At 41.5% G+C, this 21,945-nt stretch overlaps 1 protein-coding gene across 1 annotated transcript in view; it reads right to left on the bottom strand.

Moving 5' to 3' along the window:
• LOC126298506 (aquaporin AQPAn.G) overlaps positions 1-21,945 on the bottom strand; it is a 175,693-nt gene that overhangs the window by 134,556 nt on the left and 19,192 nt on the right. The window contains exon 2 of the mRNA XM_049989842.1: positions 10,910-11,109. Within this exon, the coding sequence (XP_049845799.1) occupies positions 10,910-11,109 (200 nt within the window). The remainder of the gene's footprint in view (positions 1-10,909; positions 11,110-21,945) is intronic.

Genomic DNA, 21,945 nt, shown 5'->3' with positions numbered 1-21,945 from the left:
GAACGAAATCTTTGGCACACTTCGAACAACTATTATTTGCCTACACCAAATTTTCGTTTACATTTTATTGTTACAGGACTACCGCACTTGGACTTACTTATTTATAATGTCAGTAAATGACAGAGTTGTGACGGTTAGCTATGTTCTACTTCTTTGCCACTGTAGCTTTTATATCATGTGCTGTCATCAGCTTGTTTAAAGATACATTCGAATAACCCCTTCATCCTGTATCTGGGAAATTACGGTCACAACCACAGATGGAAACATAATTGATCAAGAATACTATTTTATTGTGAAAGCTGTTCACTTATGACAAGTTCAAACCCAAAAACGCAGACACAATGACGTCAGCGAGTCTCCGTATTGCAACAACACTGGCTCCGTCAGTTTCCGTTACACAGCCTAGCATCACGCTGCCACAGCGAAGTTGACAATACGCAAATCACAAACAAAACCCGCACGATAGTATACAGGGAGTGCTCGATTTTACAATCAGATTGGCCTCTCTGACGATAATGATGATTATTATTTTGGCATGTTGTAGGACGGAGGGTGCTTCACGAGGCCTAAGAGGCATCTTCGGTGCTCAGAAATAATGGGAACTTCCCTATAACTAACAAGTTTCTGGATCTTAGCAGTGACTGTCGATTCTTCCCACTGCTTGCCATGGTACTATTTCCCTTCTGCTCTAAACCGTTACCTTTCGAAAGCTTCTGTCCACTGTTTCTCAGATGCGACTATATTAATGAGTGGATATTTTGATTATCAAATACGCCGGGAGAAACTCAAGAATCATATATTAATGAGCGATCGCGCCTAGACGTGTGGACAACATCGACGATCCACAAACTGTGAATCCAAGATAGCAAACTCCTTTCCAGAGGTGACAGTAGAACTTCTGATGATGGTCACTATGTAAGCGTGGGTGTACAAAGGCTCCATTTCCTTTAGTTTCTTTAAATCTGTCTTTGGTGTGGAGTGTAGTTGAGAGGATGGGGACCATCAGGTATGTCTTATGTCCTACAATATGCATGAAACCATGGCCGGATTAAAGGAGGTCTTGTAAGAACTGGTGAATCACTGGGTGCTTAAAATGATAGGAACGTGAAACTCACACGATATAAAAAAAAACAAGTCGTCTATAATACCATTAATATTAAATCAGTTTTAAATGAAAAAAAGGCCGAGAAAACGAAACAAGCGGGATAACTAATCATAGATATATTGTCAGAGATGTTTTTGTCGCCCAATTATATTGTCTGCCGCTACTATCATCGACAGTGTAGGTACTGGAAGTTGTGAATTTGCACATAACATATTACTGAAATGAAAACAAAACTTGGCGGTAACAGTTCACTCATTTTAGGGCAGCAAACCTGTTTCCGGTTTCTAATCTGAAATATTCATCATCAGACAACAGTAGACGTTCTGCATAGTCTCTCATAAATTTTGTTATTGTGTGGAGTTTCATATTGGACATTTTGCGCCAAAGTAATCAACATTTTTGAAAACAACAATGCCATATGCTAGGCTATGCTTTTACAATTACTGTACCATATCTGGTAACGAACCATACTCCGTCATGATTTTTAAGGAATAAATGACCTCTCGTAGGTGCTAAAAACATGAACGATGATATTAAACTTCTTGAGAATAACAATTTAATTTAATGCCGGCTTCACTTCGTTAGCAGCGCCGAATAACACAAGAAAATACATCGCTTTTGTGTATAATGTTTGATTATACGCTAGTGATGTTCAGTTTATTTAATAATCTTAATTCATATCCTCAGTAAGTAAGATTCATTTGATCATCTACGTAATTCTGCAATTAGTGTTACACAGCGGTAAACTTTTAACGATGTCGAATCGATTGCGTTAATGGGAAATTCCTGAATGCGACTTGATGCTCTGTTATTCACAAGTTAACGACGTAATCTACAGTTTTAGATTCCCAGTAGCATAATCACAACTGCATAAAAGAGTGCCAAACGGCAATGGAATAGGTGGTTCGCGTATTAGCTTGTCTGTAATTGTCGTATAATTTCAGAAAGCAACTGCAAGTGCGCTGTGGTGCAACCGGTTAGCAGCGAGAGTTGAGTAAGTTAGATACGGTACATTCATTACTGTTTCGTATTATAGCTACAAGTTTTCTGCCAGATCATATTTCTTCGGTTCATTGGCGCAGTTTACAAATTTATGTATGATTAACGTTTTCGCAGTTTACTCTCGCTGTCGGGGAACTAAATACGTAAAAAGTTACCCACATTTTCTCCGATTCATATTGTAATCCTTAATATAAGGTTTCGATTTAACACCAACTGAGAACTCTTGAATCTGATTGTAATTTAACCGTATAATCATCTATAATTCACACACGTTTGAAGTAACAATGTACTATTTTCCGCAGAGATGCCGATATGACTTTAACAAGACCGTCATTTAACGTTTCGCGTAGGACCTGGACATGCTTCTTCAAACTCAATCTTATCTCTTGCAAAGCGGAAGACGATTTACAGCTCATAGCTGCAAGAAAATGGTTTGTCTGCATGAAACACACGTTTAACGAATTTCTTGCACCGTCTGTTTACAAAATTTCTCTCAGCTTCTAGTTAGTTCCTGTACAGATATCAGTTACAAACGCTGTTGAATGCTTCTCATAGCAGCTAAGCAATTTCTTCAAGAACCTCGCTGACGGCGTCGCAGTTTGCAGTTTTGAAGTAACATAAGGCGTATTTACGGTCAACGCCTAACGCCAAGTCGACATTTATGTGGCAGTACAGATGAAACTGAACATAAATGTCCTGCCAAGAGGTTTGTAAAGATTAGTGCTGCGCGTATCAGTGTCCTCGACATCGTAAAATCAAGTGAAATCCCGAAACATTTGCTTTGGTGAGGGATGCTTTTTTAAATTAGGTAAATGCACACTTCGCGGACGCGACGAATTTCTAGTACCCAATACAGAGAAATGAATACATATCTGTGTGCAACTCTAATGTTTGTAAATTTTGTATAAAAGTAAGCTGCTATTTTGTGGAAAATCAGTATGCATAAACCCGGAGTCAACTCTACTACAAATGAAGGGAAGTTATAGTTCGACACCGACGTAATAAGAAAAGGAGCGTAGCCTCAGCTGAGTAAGAATTGAGAAGGAATCTGACATGGCCTTCTTCAAGGCTGGTCATCTCCTGGATGGCCACACGGTGACACATGTCAAATTTCTCTCAAAGGCAAGTCCAGAATCATGTTCAGAGCACTATCTCTCTTGTCGAATGTTGTTACAAGCGAAAAATGTTGTACCTCATTAAACTGTTTGATTCGTTTCCTTCCCTTTAATTAAAAATCTCTTTTTGTGTTAATGGAAATAGAGAGAACTTTCCAGAATGACGAGGTACTGGCAGATGTAAAGCTGTGAGGAGGGGGCCTGAGTTGTGCTTGGGTAGCTCAGTTGGCAGAGCACTTGCCCGCGAAAGGCAAAGGTCGCGAGTTCGGGTCTCGATCCGGCACACAGTTTTAATCTGCCAGGAAGTTTCAGAGGGAACTTTTTTAAACATATACTATAAGATTCACAATTGTATCAAGACGGACTCACAATAATTGTTCTAATATACAAAAGTAAATGTGCTAACGACGATATGATTGAGTCAAAAAAGGATTTTTGACGTATCTAGGTAACAGTGGCTTGACCTATGTCAGAAAATTACGCATATGTGGTATTTGTGCAAATGGAATGACGGTCCATCTTCGGATTCCTGTATTTTTTTCTCTCTCCCCTCCCCCCTCCCAAATCCTCCTCCTCCTCCTCCTTCTTCGGCAACACCATTTTATAGTTTCAGACTGTTACAGAACACATCGCTGGAGCCAAATGGTTTTTGGCTTTAGTTTTCATCATTTTAATTCGTATCTCTTTCTTTTTCTCTGTTCGCAGTGTTTCCAATTCAATAATCTGCAGCATGCTCGGTGGAGCACGGAAGATATGGACTGAACCTAGTGACATGTAGAAGCTTCGTATCTCTCGTTGAGGTGTGCTCGGATTCATCAACCGGGAACACACTGACCGCAAATGCTAGGAATCCAGTTGCGAGGTCCAGTTCGGCACGAACTTATAAGGTGCCACAAGTATTTATCGCTGCGTATATTCCACTAAAAATCTACGACATGTCACTTCAATCTGTTAGTAATCCTGCATAACCCAACTGTATTTGCCTTATTCTTCACTTTGTTCATGTTGCTCTCATATCGCCTTCTGAGGCACATAAGTTATGTGGAATCTGTCTGTTTGACGCCTGATTTAATTTTGAATGGGCACTGTAGTGTTTCCTCAAATTTGACTTTTCACGCATTCATTGTTTATCCACTTGTCCTCTAGTTTTCGTATTTATTTCGCTTATACACTCTCACAGCTGCGAAAATATAAAATTACTTTACAGTGCTGGTTTCATTCAGACACTGAATTTGCCATGTGTAAGTATCGAAACGTCACTTAGAATGTATACCAGAAGTGTCACTTGAAATAACCCTTACACTGTAGTCAGGCTAGCCGGCCGGAGTGGCTGAGCGGTTCTTGGCGCTTCAGTCTGGAACCGCGTGACCGCTACGGTCGCAGGTTCGAATCCTGGCTCGGGCATGGATGTGTGTGATGTCCTTAGGTATAGTTAGGTTTAATTAGTTCTAAGTTCTAGGCGACTGATGACCTCAGAAGTTAAGTCGCATAGTGCTCAGAGCCATTTGTAGTCAGGCTATGGGATATGGGTAGTTGAGGGGGTCACTGTGGCCCATATATTTTGTGACGATCAAAAAATGGTTCAAATGCCTCTGAGCACTATGGGACGTAACATCTGAGGTCATCAGTCCCCTGGAACTTAGAACTACTTAAACCTAACTAAGATAACGACATCACACACATCCATGCCCGAGGCAGGATTCGAACCTGCGACCGTAGCGGTCGCGCGGTTCCAGACTAAAGTGCCTAGAACCGCTTGGCCACTCCGGCCGGCTTTGTGCGGACCTATAAGGCCGTTCCGAATAGATGAGCCGGTGGACCAGCACCCTGAAAGACGGAAATTTGGGTTTGTGCATGGTTCCAAAAGCCAGCTTTAATTTTTCACCGAAATTTAAGGCCATTCATGAACAATTTTTTCAGTGACACGCTTAACTTAGGTTTTTCATTAAATTTGGTTCACCCGTAGAAAAAGAATTATGTATGTTATGATGAATACACAGAGCAAACGTGCATGAATCATTTTAATAATACGTAGTGTTCTTTCCGTTTTCAACCACTATTGTGTGTTTAATATCTGTCGTTTCCATAACTGACACAATTTTGTGTTCCAAAAATTTTATTGTTCACCCGGTTTGAATAGTAATTTATATTTTGCTATGGCTCAGTGTTGAAATAAGGACATAGCTTATTGTGCCAGTAAGCCTCGTAAATCTCGTATTGTGAGACATACCGTTCGCCGAAAGCTAAACAGACGTCCGTCTTGTTACAGAACTGCAGTGGCACGTTCCGTTAAACGTATACAGGAGTCTTTGTCGCATCGAGAAGCATAGACAGGTACTGTCGTTCACTCGACTGATTTTATGCAACAGAATGCAATTTGAAAATGAAGGTCGCGTCATTTAGGTTTATTACGTTCTCGCCATGGCGAGTGTGATGTTCAAAAATGGCTCTGAGCACTATGGGACTTAACTTCTGAGGTCATCAGTCCCCTAGAACTTAGAACTACTTAAACCTAACTACCTAAGGACATCACACACATCCATGCCCGAGGCAGGATTCGAACCTGCGACCGTAGCGGTCGCGCGGTTCCAGACTGAAGCGCCTAGAACCGCTCGGCCACTCTGGCTGGCGTGTAATATTCCTTATGTTGCACAGATGGTTTCTACTGGCGAAAGAGTAATGCTGGTTCCTTATCACCTCGTCGTCATCGGGACGCTAAATCCTAACTTATCTTTGTACGATTAGTAATTTGTCAATTTAAGTGGTAAGGTTTTCTATGGAAATTTATTTTTCATTGTCCAAAGACTTTAGCTGACCAACTTGTGTAATTTTGACTCAATCGTCAATCAAACATTCACTTCCGGTTCAAGTACTTAATGCATTCAGGATAGTAAAACAGCTGTCGACAACATGCCTCTGGTTTGCAGTCATTTTATGCATTTGGTGATCCGTTTCGCTTCTTTTAAGTAACTGTATAGCTCTTTTGGGAAGCCTCATGTCATACAAAGAAGCACCTGAATGGTAAAGGAGTGGGTAGCAGATGGAGCACTTTGAATAGCAGTTTCAGTCGTTTCTTTCCCTATTACTGAAGGTACCCTAGATTTTGATCAGTACTGAACATTACGATTTTAAATGTACCTTATTTTGGGGTTGCAGGTGAAGTCTGAGTGCCATACTTGATAACATTTACTCTAATCGCTTCTTCGATGACTTCACATTGTGAGGACCGTGAGCTTCCGCTGTCGGATGTAACTGTTTTGGCCTCTTGACTTACAAGGAGTGACAAATACATCAGGGAAGCGGCAAGCCCACACTGAGCTGTCCACACGACCCGTTGAGCATAATAACATACAGTTCATTGTACTTATGTGTACTTCGTAAGCCAGACACGTACACGTGTGTCTACGTCTCGTACAATGTCAAGGACAATTCCTGGCAGATAGGCAGCAGTAACGTCTACTTCTCTGTATAAAGAGAAACAAAGAAATTCTTTCACCTTCACTCATGAGGACGCCACGCATTTGTTGTCGCTTTAAGAAGAGAAGTATATCAAGACCTGTTCATGTTCACAAGTTTGAGAAACTGCGTAACTTATAACTACTGCTACAATCAACTCGTGGCCTTAAATCAATGCACAACGGACTGCTTCCACACGAAAGATTAATCCACACAGTGCCCTATTACGTGTCCAGTGCCTGAATTTACGAATTATGGGCTCGACGATCACATAAGAACAGTTGGTAACTGCCAGAGTTCTGGTTGCACTGACATATCTTAGTGCTAGTCTCTTCAGCAATGAGCTTGTATGCTGCAAACAAATCGTGATGCAATTATCAAACGCGATCTGAGTAACAGATATTGAACATGGAAGGCGCGAAGCTTGCACTGTAACCTCCTGTCGTCATCGAGGAGGTCATTAGGGACGCAATACAACCGGCCCGGGAGGGGGGATGACGGAAGTGGCCGTGGCCTTGCTGAAGAAAACAGCTCGGCATTTTCCTCAAGTTACTGACGGAAGCCAGGGAAAGTTTTAATCAAGATGAGGAGGAGAAGATCAGTGTTTAACGTCCCGTCAACAACGAGGTCATTGGAGATGGGGCACAAGCTCGGATTAGGGAAGGACGGAGAAGGAAATCAGCAGTGCCCTTTCGAAGGAATCATCCCGGAATTTGCCTTAAGTGATTAAGGGAAATCACGGAAAAGCTAAATGAGGATGGGAGACGTGGGTTTGAACAGTCGTCCACCCGAATGCGAGTTCAGTGTGCTAAGCACTGAGTTACCCATCACGGTTTAATAAGAGTGAGGAACTAAATACTCTTTCTACGAAATAATGGTAAATTGTCCTACCCACTGTTCCAGCTCGCTCGGTTGAATTTCCGGAGGACTGTCTGTCCTTATGAACAATATTGGAATACTTTAAATGCAACTAGCGACATACCAATATTTTTATTTATTATTTGTTGTTTTACTAGAACCAAGAAAAGCTTGCTTGCCACATTTTCGACTTATAACTGCTCCATCACCACCCACAGACAAAAACTTCTTAAGTTCTTCTCGACATGAACAGAAAGAACAGATTCGGACGAGACGAGCTTAAGGATGACGCTGCTTGACGATGAAACTTATGTTTTCGTTTTGTAACCTTTTTCGTTCGGCCTTGTTGATAATTACAAGACAGGTACTGAGTTGTGTCTTGAACGATGATGAGAATGCGAAAAACACGAAGCTTCGACACATTTGAAAAACCTAAGTAAAACTAAGGTACAGCTGAAAAAGTCGTTAGAAAACGTAGGACTATAATACTCAGCGCGAGAAGAAAGTTATCATTTACGGTAAAGCGAAACTGATAGAAAATTATCTTAAATTAAATTATGAGCTATCATGTAAGTTTTGATAACGGTTTGAGAATATTCCAATATCATACTAGCTACAGATAACAAATACATTAAAAGTGTGCAACAACAGAAACGAGTGGTCAGTGTTATTAGTCATAGTACTTTTGATGACGTCATATTTCCATGAGGTAAAAGCAAGCAGGAAGTTCTGTTTGTCTGAACGGTACCAAAAATGACATTAAATGGCAGTCTCAGTCACTCGAAATGAAGTCAACTCTGAGTGATGGGCAGCGATCTTAGTGGTCTTCAAAAGTTCAAGAGAAAGTCCTTAAATATTAGTCACTTGAAATTCGCTAATACCCAATAGCAGTTCTCGCCAGAACGCATTTCGAACGGGTACAGAAACGTGGACAAACATAATTGATACACCTTTCGACCAACCCTGTGACGCTGGACCACGAAATCGAGGCCTGTGAATGGCAGACCTCACTACGTTAGGAAATAATGTTGTGAAGGCGACGCCTAAGCTTCTTTGGACACCACCCATCCATAAATCATGCAGATATCGAGAACAAGGAAATGGCACATTGATTCGTACCTCCCTCTCCCACCTGATGGTCCCCATTTATTGAGCTAAAGCTGGCGATCATCAGAGGTTCAAAGATAATTAAACTTCAGTTGCGAATCTCGCGGCGGACTACAGCTTCGTAGGTAGGTCAATACAGACGCCGATGGAGTTTTTCATTTTCTGACTCGGACGCTGAGATGTTGTAATCCAATGACACTTTATGCTGAGGATGAAGCAGCGACCAGTGAGTATCGACGAATATTCTGAACTTGATTCAGCTGTTGGCTATTCGGAAACTATAGTTAGTAACAGTTAATAACATACTGAGGAAATGAGCGTTGTGGGTAGACGTCCTGTGGACGTCATCTTGATCTAACCTGTTATGAAGTGTCATGAATGTACCTTTGTTCGTTACTGAATGTTTGTGCATTGTAGTACCATATAAATGCAGACTGAAGTGAAGGCGTGATTCGAACCCAAGTTCCCTGTTCACTAGCCACATGAATTCACCACTACGCCACCGTGGCACAGTGGCGTTGCATAGTTGCACAGACTACCCTACCACGGCTACCTCCCCAATCTAAATTCCCATTCACGCCTCAGCCCACTAAGTAACTCGAACGGCATTGCACAGGTTCTCCAGTTGTTTGGGAATAGCATCTCAACAACGAACGAAATGGGGGATCCTGCCTCGAATCCAGGCGTAGGTGCTTTAATCAGATGAAAATATATCGTTCCAGCGATCTTTTCAAGTCTCAAACATCGATGATGTACATATGCAAACTGTACCGACGAATGAAAACTTGTTTCATGGCCAGTTTCGAACTTGGGTCTGCTGCTCACTAGGAACATGTGCTCAGTACTACACCACTCTGGCACAGTGGCTTTGTTCAACTGCGTGGACTACCCTAGCATGCAAATCCAAATTACCGTTCACTCTTCAGCCCACTTGGTGTTCCCCCCAAACTGGAACAGCATTGCTACAGCTTCAGTCACTTCAGTCAGCATTTTGTTTTATTTATTTATTTATTTATTTACACGTCAAGTTCCGTAGGACCAAATTGAGGAGCAAATCTCCATGGTCATGGAACGTGTCAGTACATGAACTTAAAATATAAAAGTAATAACAGATAAAAATAAATGTTCATGAACCTGAAAAAAAGTCAGTCCATAAGTTTAAGTAAACGCTATCAGGAATACAATAAGAATCAGCTTAATTTTTCAAGGAACTCCTCGACAGAATAGGAAACTCTTCAGTTTCGATTAGAAAGCGCGTGGATTACTGCTAAGATTTTTTAATTCGAGTGAAAATGGATGCAGCAGTATACTGCACACCTTTTTGCACAAGAGTTAAGGAAGTCCGATCCAAATGGAGGTTTGATTTCTGCCGAGTATTAACCGATTGAAAGCCGTTTATTCTTGGGAATAAACTAATATTGGTAACAACAAAAGACAATAAGCATATAAACATCATAGATGTTTGAGACTCGAAAAGGTCTCTTGAACCATATAGTTTCATTTCATTGTGATGTTGTTTCTATTTTGCAATGGGTGAAAGGAGTGGAGAGAGTGAAACATAATGTTAGCTCCCCCATCCCCTCCCTCCCCAGAATTCCGGTAATTACTAGCGACTAAAATTTGTTACATCACCTGAATACCACCGAGTCTAGAGTTTCCACATAAGGGATGGTTCGCGACTTGTGGCTCAACAATGGTAAAGTTCCCTAATTCGTGTACACCGTTACCACAACGGACAATGTTGCACTCAATACCAGAGCTCGTAGTCTTCGAAATAAATGTTCCAACAATTTATCCTTGTCTAAAATCAGAGGGGTCTGTCATATCTTATGAACTGGCCACTTGCACGGACTAATACCAAATGTACGTCATGCCTACTGCAGATTAACGTGTCATCGCAAGAAAAATAAAGGACAGTTTCAGAGCACATTAGATTGGCGTTGTTATCTTGTAGAGTTGATGAGCTCACGCAGATAAGTGCTCTCGTTGTTTTGATGCCCGGCTGTATGGCCTTCTTACGACGGACCGAGTCAATGACGGCAGGTGCTCGATTTTCCGGAGACCGGTGCACCCCGTCTATAAGAAGTGTGCAGGAAATGTCGAGATCTTTTAAGAGTGGAGGCTGAGAGCGGCACACCATTTGTCTCTCAGCCAGGAAAAAAGTACTGAAGTCAGATGGAGTTGAAATTAAAAGTAGGCGGTTGAAATGACGCGAGGAAACGCGGTGGCCAGTGCGATGTGGTGGTCGTGGAGTGACGGGGCTCACCTGTGCGATCGTGGCGACTGCGAGGCCGAACGTGAGCGCGATCTGCACCGTGGTGGGCGCGTAGCCGTCCGTCCACTTGGCCGTCGTCGAGCCGCAGCCCAGGAGCACCAGGAAGAAAGTTCCCACGAATTCGGCAGCCAGTTGCCGCCAGATGGTCCGCGTGTCCGTCACCTCGTGAAGTCCGATAATCGCCTTAGCACCTGCAAAAGCCACACGCACAGCTTCAGAAAAAGTAGCTCGATCATACGTATATCGGCCTCCGTCTGAGAGTGGAAAAAGGAAGGAAATTTTGAGTTAAATGTCTCCTCGACATCAAAGTCATTAGCAACGTAACACCACCTCATTAGGAGATGGATGGGGGCAGGAAGAGGTGGAGCGATGAAAAATTTTAGTTAACTATGGTATGGCTAAATCAGGGTCGTCGGACGCGCTTTCGGGACTACACTTCTCCTGAATGCGAAAGCGTGCTCCAGGATCTCTTTGAAGTAGTTATGCACTTTTAGATTTGTAATGGCAGTACCACTAGAACTAAGGTCGATGAGTCTCATTAGGTTACTTTTAGACATTTGGTTCTTGCTTGTGACACTGGAGTGTATCGAGCTGCTTCCACGCAGCATCTCTGTCAACAAGAACAACTATTACGTAACTGCACTATCAACTAATACTTCAATCACTGAACTGAAATTTTGTCACCAACAGATTTGCTGATGCCGCATATGTCGCAGCGCGCTTGCTAGCGAGACACGGATGTGATCTAGAAAAATGGTTCAAATGGCTCTGAGCACTGTGGGACTTAACATCTGAGGTCATCAGTCGCTTAGAACTTAGAACTACTTAAACCTAACTAACGTAAGGACATCACACACATCCATGCCTCAGTCAGGATTCGAACCTGCGACCGTAACGGTCGCTCGGTTCCAGACTAATGCGCCTAGAACCGCTCGGCCACTAAGATCTAGATCTGGATCGAATTCGCGAGTCGGAATAACCGACTGTTGTTCCTGTATAGAGGGCAGCCAGAGTGTGCCTTTTCGGAGACTGCCGTCCTTTAGGCTAACTGACGACTGTGGTGATAAGAAGGATACCCGGCCACAAAGATAAAATAAAAACCAAATAATAAAAACAAAGGGCCTCGTGCGACTGGATGAACGTTTGGAAGGAGAAATCTTTTTCATCTGTAACAACTGCCACATGTTAATATACACTGGTGTGAAAAATTGAAGGCAAAAGTAACTTACGCATGCTGTGCCACTGCCAAGTAACATAGCTCGATGAAGCTTTGACCATACATAGAAAGAACTGATATAATATAGTACAGAAGCTAACTGGTAGAAAAACGCATTGAGAGGAACAGAAATGAAAGTTTCATTCAAAGACAATAGTTACATTGAAGTCACTACGATTCATGATGATCCACTGGACATTACAAAAGGCATAGGCTGAACATAACGAAAGGGACAGGCTGTGTAATCACCACGGATGGAAACGTGCTCCAATGTTGGCCACAAGACTGGTAATGAGTCCTTGTGGTAGGACGTTTAAATCTTCCACCATCGCGGTTGATAACTGCTCGCTGGTCACCGGAGTGTGTGGACGTACTGCAGTACGTATACCCAACGCGTCCCACACATACTCGATGGGATTTACGTCGGGGGTATCGTCAGGGCAGACCATGCACTGAATATTTTTTATTCCAACTGCCCCTACGGTGTACCCTTCACCATGCACTATACAGCAGCTTGCAGGGTATTTGTTTATTTGTAGGATGTTTGCATATTTTGCAGTTGTCTATAAGAAAGCAGTAGAGGCAGGAAGACCTATTGGGGATCGATCATTTCTGGTGCAAGGACTGTCAGATGACGTGAACGTAAATGAATGTAACTATTGTACATAAATCGTCCTAGAGTCCTCTACTATATAATGACACTGTCGTAGAAAACATTAACTACAGTAAAATACCTAGCCGCAATCATCTGGAGCAATCTAAAGCAGGATTCATAGAGCAAAAGCATATTTCAAACTCAGATTTATTTGCAGGAGTCCTAAGGAAGATAATCAACCCAAGAAAGAAGTCGGTTACAAAACACTACTACTGATAAAATCGTGTTAAGTGGTTGGTTGTGGCTAACATGCTAAGCAGCTGCTTCAACATAAATGACGCATTGGGTAGGTAGCGTCAGAAGCTTCAATAGCTCGCCTATGATCATGTTATGTTAGTATGCCACCATTCGAAAAAAGAATGGCATATTTTTCTCAAAACACTTTTGGGCAAATTTAAAAAAACTTCATTAAACTAAGAACCTGACTGAGAACTCCATGTATGGATTTACGACCTGTGTGTACACCACATGTGTCCCATCCACATGTCACTTAAAATTTCTAAACCAGAATTTACTTCTGTCTTCGGAAAGAAATGTTTTGTTTCTAAAATAAGTGCCTCTACGTCCATATGCACTGTCTGTATGAGAGAACATATACAGGGCTCAACCCTAAATCTGTTGCCGGGGATGCCAGTACTTTGGAGATAGCATCATGTGCGAATGACATTTTGCTACATATAGCGGCTCTTCACTGTCATGCACAATCATAGGAACAACCAATTTGCTATTTGTGGAATGAGTTTACAAGTATAGAAAAAACAACGACAGATTAAAACACTGTTCGATGACTGCCAAATTATGACAATGTAAATACTACATGAAGAGGATAAACATGTTGCATTTCAAAATCAGGAAGATGGAAGTTGGGGTTGCAATACGCAAATTACATTTCAAAATGTTGGAGATGCAAATGCTGTATACAGAAGACTGTAGTTTTAAAGGAACATCTGTTAATGGTAGGAATCAGAGGAAAAGTGGTACCACACAACAATAATCTAAAATGGAGGTGAGAAGGAGTATTATAAATTATCTGTTTGTAGTATAGAAATGCTATTGAGAATATTACAAAACATCTTTTTGCTTAAAAAATGGATGGCTACATCGCATCAGCATGTGGTGGACTGGACACTACATCATGTTATCCGATAGGTGTTAGTAGAAAGCATCATAAACTGTTCTTGCAAAAATACAATAAATGTTGTGCCATCACTGTCCACAAACTTAAACTTTAAAAATGTTGTTATTCTTATTCGTTATATATATATATATATATATATATATATATATATATATATATATATATATATATATATATATATATGGTGCTTGGAGGAGGGTGCTTGGTACAGATTTTAATGTCCCTGGTTATACATATTGAGTGAACGTATTGGGGCCTGTAACTTCGAAGTGCTCTAAAGCTCTGTACTCAGGAACATTGTTTAACACATATTGCACATTAGTTGTGTTGAGAAAAGATGAATTACTTATAGCAGTGCACTATCAGAATGAAAATGACGTAGCAATCATTACTCATTTAAATATAGTACAACTGATGTAAAAATGCCTACAGCACAGGTATTGCGATGGAAGAAAGTATGCCAGGGTAATAACATTCCACTTTTCGGAAGGAGAACATGTATCTCCTATCATTTAAATAATGCTACTGTTATTGGTAGGTGTCTGGATTTTAATGTTCCTGACAATACACACAGATTAAATGAATAAAGCACTGTCAAATGGGCATATACAAATCGTTTGGTGTGTAATGGGGAAAAACAGAACTTTCTGCCGACACTAGGCATTGCGTGAAAGACTTGATGAACAGTTCTTCTTTGAGTAAACTCTGGGTAAGAAGTGCAAAAAAGGAAATTGCAAATATACATAGAAACCGTAGAGCAAAATGAACCTGGCGACTCTTGTGCATTGTCAGACAACTACGGGGAAAGCCTTGTGCTGTAATTGTATCATCAGTACCTGGATGATACATTACTTAAAGGTCGTTATAGTAAAATGGGGGGGGGGGGGGGGAATTGCTATAATTTCAAAGCCATAATTGGAAATGAATTTTGTAAAAATGTGAAGTCGTGTACCTCTGGTAACCTATAAAGGTAGGATCGATGTTGTATTCAGTGTAAATGTATAACAATGTGCTGTTAAAGTGGTGGAATGAATTACGTCAGTACTACGCATCTCTCTAACATCCATTCGTTTAATATATACTGTGCATTAACATTTTCATAAACGATGAATTTTTAAGGGACTTACACAAGAAAATGGCCGAAGCTATCATTATTCGTTGAATCATGAGAATATGTACGAAATGATCTCGTAAGGGGTTGGCCAGAGAACTGGATGGTACCGTGGTATCTCGCCTATCTGCATTAGGCGTTGGGTGGTTGGCGGGGGATAGGATGAAGAACTCAGTCCCCAATCAAGACAATGTGAGCTCTGTGCTTATAGTGAACTTACGCATGTGGTGTGCCAGTGGCAGGCTCAATGCACACAACAGTGACATACTTTCAGTATACTGCAGGAGCAGCCGTGGTGAGGACAAGTACAGCTTCCAGTCAGTTTTGGGTAGTACAATGCATTAAGAATACACTGCACAGAATATAGCCATCTAATTTTCTTGTTTTAAATAAAGTGCACAGCTCTCCCCTTCCTATCACAGAGGTGGTAGCAGTGTGAGTGTGGTAAATTGCTTAAAGTGTACTTTATTAATGTCTTGTGTGTGTGTGTGTGTGTGTGTGTGTGTGTGTGAGTGAGAGAGAGAGAGAGAGAGAGAGAGAGAGAGAGAGAGAGAGAGAGAGTGAGAGAGAAAGGAAGTGGGCGCGTTCCTTGCAATGGAACACATACTTGGTATGTAACAAGACTGTATTTGTTACACTGTGATGATTGTTAAACATTAAACTATTGGGATATCAGTGCATTTTTTAAATAATTCGCTGTGGTGATAGATGTTAAACATTTACAGTTTCATATTTACATGCACTTGTGTAATACTGGGAGAAAATCAACAAAATTGTAATGAACTAGCCCAAAACTATAAATATAACTTGAATTTGTGCTGGTTAAAGATGGAATATCAATTGTTTAAATCATGCAGTGTGAGGGTACTTGTTAAGAATTTAGAGTCTCATATTTATGTATGTCTTTGGAATACTGAGGGAGAACCTACAAAACTGTAACCAATTACCACCAAACTATAAATAGCATCATGTGTTGATGTACTAGTAAAAAATAACATTGAGCGATACTCTCCAAAATAGAAATTGCAGATATCATTTAAGTTTGCTGTTGCTGTTGCTTCTGTTGACTGACTGACATACAGATCGATGAAGAGTGATGGTTGAGTGCCTGGTGATAGGGGGGTCGAATTCGACTAGTAGGAAAACATTTAAGTAGTAGGGAAGGGGAGACAATCATTTGGGTCATAAACTACAGTCATTAATTTATAGTATTTTGTTATAAATTGGACTTGCATCAACGTAATTAAGAAGAGAAGAGAGCAGTTTTTTACATTAGGCTAAAAGCATCTCAGGGCCATTTCGTTACAAGGTCACAGCTCAATGAGCGGTTTGTTTACATTAGGGTCGTTAAAGTAAAAACATTTGGTCACGACTGTGGGGAACTGTATCGAACGCCTTGCGGAAGTCAAGAAACACGGCATCTACCTGTGAACCCGTGTCTATGGCCCTCTGAGTCTCGTGGACGAATAGCGCGAGCTGGGTTTCACAGGACCGTCTTTTTCGAAACCCATGCTGATTCCTACAGACTAGATTTCTAGTCTCCAGAAAAGTCATTATACGCGAACATAATACGTGTTCCAAAATTCTACAACTGATCAACGTTAGAGATATGGGTCTATAGTTCTGCATATTTGTTCGACGTTCTTTCTTGAAAACGGGGATGACCTGTGCCCTTTTCCAATCCTTTGGAACGCTACGCTCTTCTAGAGACCTACGGTACACCTCTGCAAGAAGGGGGGCAAGTTCCTTCGCGTACTCTGTGTAAAATCGAACTGGTATCCCATCAGGTCCAGCGGATTTCCTCTTTTAAGCGATTTTAATAGTTTCTCTATCCCTCTGTCGTCTATTTCGATATCTACCATTTTGTCATCTGTGCGACAGTCTAGAGAAGGAACTACAGTGCAGTCTTCCTCTGTGAAACAGCTTTGGAAAAAGACATTTAGTATTTCGACCTTTAGTCTGTCATCCACTGTTTCAGTGCCATTTTGGTCACAGAGTGTCTGGACATTTTGTTTTGATCCACCTTCCACAATTCCAGACTGACTTCTCTTCTGAAATAAAAGCTAAGAACATCTTTTTACATAAAGTGAGGAGATTTTTCAGAAAATAGATATATGACAGGAAAAATCATACAGAACAAAACTGTATTCTAAATTTTAATGGATACTTATCGACATATAGAAAAGCCAAGCATCAGATCTCTTCTATACAAGAACGTAGAGTCGTTTTGAGCCAGAGAATGAGCTGGTTTTGGATCCATAAGCCGGCCGATGTGGCCGAGTGGTTCTAGGCGCTACAGTCTGGAACTCTGCGGCCGCTGCGGTACAGGTTCGAATCCTGCCCCGAGCATGGATGTGTGTGATGCCCTTAGGTTAGGTAGGCTTAAGTAGTTCTAAGTTCTAGGGGACTGATGACCTCAGAAGCTAAGTCCCATAGTGTTCAGAGCAATCTGAACCATTTGGAACCATAATGGATTCTAAGTACATCAAATAATTACGTTATTTGCGGTACTCAGTTGGCTAAAAAACGCAAAATTCAAGAGCTACAATAAAAGGTATTCGCGTGTCATAGGAGACAGGATTGATAATAGTCTTACGTTACTTACTGGGTGTGCTGGCGAAATGTGTAAAGCCATGTGTGCTGCTGTGAAGAGTGTAAAACACGGCCGTTTATCACCTTGCTGGCATCATTTAGTGGGCGCTAATGCAACGTTATATCTTGTCACGGTGCTGTCAAGCAGCGGGGAGCCGAGTGGGTGTATTCACCCGCAGCGGGCAGTGGCTCAATATTCGTTTTATGAGAAGTTATAACGCGAGCAGACAAATGGGCGGCATTACTTGTCACCGGCGGATTGTCGCTCGACAGCCGTAACGGTCGGGACGGGACAGGCTTCAAACGCGGAAAGAATGAGCAACGTGCCGTACCTGGCCGCTGGCGGCTGGCTGTTGGCCTAAAAATGGCCACTCTCAGTGTTGCGCATGCGCCTTAAGTGCGCCATTTATCGGAAAGGGGAAACGCGACGTGACTTGATTCGAATCTGGAGCGAGCCGGCTACTAAACAGCCGGTCGTTGTGCGAGCCTCTTTTTCACATTTATGGTAGCAATTTCGCCAATTATTCAGATCTGCTCTAACGAAAACATATTTTTTCATAATGCCTCGACAAGCACATATTTTAAAATCGTTTATAGGTGTGGATGTGACGAAGCGCAAGCGGAAAGCATCTTAGATACGCTGAAATGAAGGAAGAGCGTACTGTAGATTTACAGCTGATTCACACCAAGTCAGCGATTTAGTTCTGTACCGAATAATTTAATATATTTTTGAAATGAGGAAACAGCAAGCAGGGAAGAGTGTTTTCAGATGTCAGATGTGGTTTTCTTGATGGTCTAGTGTCGATTGATGTGAAGTGTGCACCACAAGTTGATCTGCAAACGGTGTGCGGGCCGTAGTTGAGGACTTTGTACACCTCTGTCACTGTGTGGCGCTGAAGAACTATAAAAAACTTCTTTCTGCTGGGGCAGTCAGATGTTTCTGTATTTCCTGTTTAATCCATTCGCCCTTAACCATTCCCCATTCAACCGATTGCGGGTGTCTTGACTGTATTTTTTTATACATTTTTTTTTCTTTTTACTACAGAACAGGCATCGCACATTCCACAAGCACGAAAGGTGCAAGTAAACAATAACTAATTTCACTGTCGTGATATCACTTCTGTCAATTATGTTACCAATACCCAACAAATGGATGCGACTGATATGAGACAGCGGAATGATGATACACTTGTAATGAACGCAACAGAACAGACGGTAAATATACTTATCAAATGACGTATCATTGGAAAGTGAGTTGGAATGGGGGATACCACCCGATCATCTACGTTTCAATAAACAAATTTAATGAGCTATCGGGTTGAATAATTCTTGCCGACCACATTTCGTTACTACATCATTCTCCACAGGGCTAAATTACCGGCGTAGCGTAAGCACCCCTTAGTTCGTACGGTAACCATATTATCCAATGATGTGTCATTAGAAAGTGAAATGCAATAGGGATACCATCCTATCGCCTACTTTTCATTGAACCATTTTAATGATCTACCTGGTTAAAAAATTCTGTCCGCCACATTTAGTTGCTAAACCATTCCCCACAGGGCTAAAATACTGACATAACGTAGGCACCCCTAAGTCCTGACAAATATCGCACATTTCCAAGTAGCTGACTTCTAAAGAGCCAGTATTCAATTTCGTGCTCCTCACTCGGAGAGGAAGGAAGTAACCAAACACAAAATCATTTTCGGTCATTTCTTTTCCATTTCGTTAAATAATGACCCTTCTCTCGAAGAACATCGAAGCTTTGCGATTGAAATCTTTCCAGGCGAACGTCTAGAAGTAAACTGCTCAAGTAACATACAGGGTGTGAATGGCAAAATGACTTGACGTTTCGACGATAAGCCGAGGCGCCATCATAAGGAGATATGATGTACTGATGTGCTATCTCGTTATTTACACAATATCTTCATCTTCCCTCCGAAAGGGGAACCAATGACTGATATAAAAATCACTGTTGTATTGATAGCAATGACTCACATTTTCTTGTAGTTGGGAAGTGCACAGTACTAGAAACAACAGGAGAAAAATCAACCGTTTTAGTTAACAAGTATGGAAAGACTATCGGTTATTATTGGATCTTTATATTCCACGCGAGAATATAATCATGGACAGTACTGATTGAAGTTAGGATGAGTAATAGAAAGCGACAACAGATAGCTTCCAACTTAGTATTCTTGTGATTATTTTCCGTTTACTTGCGTCCACAATGCTGCAGTATTTTACAAACGACAACGTATGTCCGCCTGGACTGTTATTAATTTTCTGTTTCTGCGATCGCGATTTTGACTATTGTGCCTTTCCCAAGTAACAGCCTATTATGAAGTGCTTCAATGCATATTCATTACTGTTAAGAGGACATCGTCCTCGTGGGGCCCGTATTTACATATTTCCCTTCATATGCATACGAAAACAGGATTTCTCGTCATCTACATAAAAGAACTTGGTGTTTCATATAATAACTCCTATCAAATTCACGTATATACTTACGCTTATTTATCACTGTGCGAGGACCAGCAGTGGCATGTGACAAACCTTAGGAGTAATGAATATGCATTGGCGCACTCAATAGTGAACTATTACTTGAGAAACCGACAATAGTCAGAAACGAGATCGTAAATAAGTAAACAAATGTAATAAATGTCCAGATCAAATATGTTGTTGTTTCGAAGACAACTACATATTTTAGAGGCTATCGAACGTTGATTGTTGATACACTGTAAACTGTACTTCTGATTTTCTCTCTTAAAAGTGTAAAAAGTATTTCTGCATAGTGGACTGAACTTTGCTTGTTCATCTGATTGTCAGAACAGTGCTTCACAGTTACAGGGTTCAAAGAGCAAATACACTGGTGTGCAAAACTATCAGACGAAAGTTACTTTCGCAAGATGTGTCCCTGTTAAGTAACGTACTCGATAAAACTTGGACTGTACATAGAAGGAAATGCTGCAGTATAGTTCAGAAGGTAACTGAAAGAAATATGCAATGGGACCAATAGAAATGATACTTTTATTCAAAGTCAATAATTACACTGTAGTCACCGCGATACATGATGGTCATCTGGACATTACAAGAGGCGGAACACGGTTGCTCACAGGGTGTGTGATTACCACACACGGCAATGCATACGCTGAAAAGTACTCCTATGCTGGCCCTAAGGTTAGTAAAGGGTTTTTTGAGATAGAGAGTTCCAATGCTCAACGCATTCCACGCGTTCTGGGTGGGATTTAAGTCGGAGGACGGGAGAGGCCAGTCCATTCGCCGAATATCCTCGCGTTCCAAAATCTCCGTCACCTTCGCAGCTCGATGCGGTCGTTCGTTGTCATAAATAAAAGTGAAGTCACGGCCCATAGTAGCCTTGAAAATACGCACATGGGGAAGGAGTACAGTGTCACAAGAACATTAACCTGTGGGGGTACTGTGTTCAAACGTTTGGAGGTCAGTATACTTATGGAACGTTACACCTCCTCCACCATAGCACCTGGACTACCAAAACGATCGTGTTCAACATTGTTACTAGTTGTATTACGTACGTTCATATGGTGAGAGGTGTGAATACGTAAAGCACTCAGGGACATGGACGAATATGATCGTTTTTTTGACCCAAGTGTTATGGCGTCGGGAGGCATAATGTTGTGTGGTACACCTACTGCTTAAGTTATTCCGACGCTGTACTCATTTCCCATGTGCGTCTCTTCTGGGTGCTTTCGCCCTTGACTGCCTTTTTATGGATGACAATGCGTAACCGCATCGAAGAGCACAAGTGGAGAAGCTCTTGTAACGAGAGGTTATCCGCTGAATCGACTGGCCTCCCCGTTCCCCAGACATAAATCCCACTGAGCACGTGTTGTATGCGTTGGGGAGACGTTTTGTAGTATGTCGTTGCAGAGCTTGCTTTGCCATTCTTGGTGATTGTACAGCTTGCTACGAACCACGTCCCACGTTTGGTTATGTCCAGGGAACTATAATGAATCGTGGTGACTTCAGTGAAACTACTGTCTTTGAATAAAAGTGTCATTTCTCTTCGTCTCATTGCGTATTTCTTTCAGTTATCTTCTTTGCTATACTGTAGCAAGTCTGTCTAACGCATCGTCAAAATTTCATCGGGCTTTGTTAGTTGGCAGTGACACATCATAGGGAAGTTAATTTATTCCTTAAGTTTCGCATACCAGTGTAATACCAAGCATTTTGCTGTCACTTAGTGCTCCAATAACGCCCAATATACAAGTGAAATGCATGTCACACGTCATAGTTCTGTCTCCAGATGGAGCAGTGGTAGATGAGACGATTTACAAAATTA

Source organism: Schistocerca gregaria, chromosome X (genome assembly GCF_023897955.1).
Source record: "Schistocerca gregaria isolate iqSchGreg1 chromosome X, iqSchGreg1.2, whole genome shotgun sequence".
Lineage (NCBI taxonomy): Eukaryota > Metazoa > Arthropoda > Insecta > Orthoptera > Acrididae > Schistocerca > Schistocerca gregaria.
The sequence above is the reverse complement of the archived record's forward strand: the minus strand, read 5'-3'. Positions and strand labels throughout refer to the sequence as shown.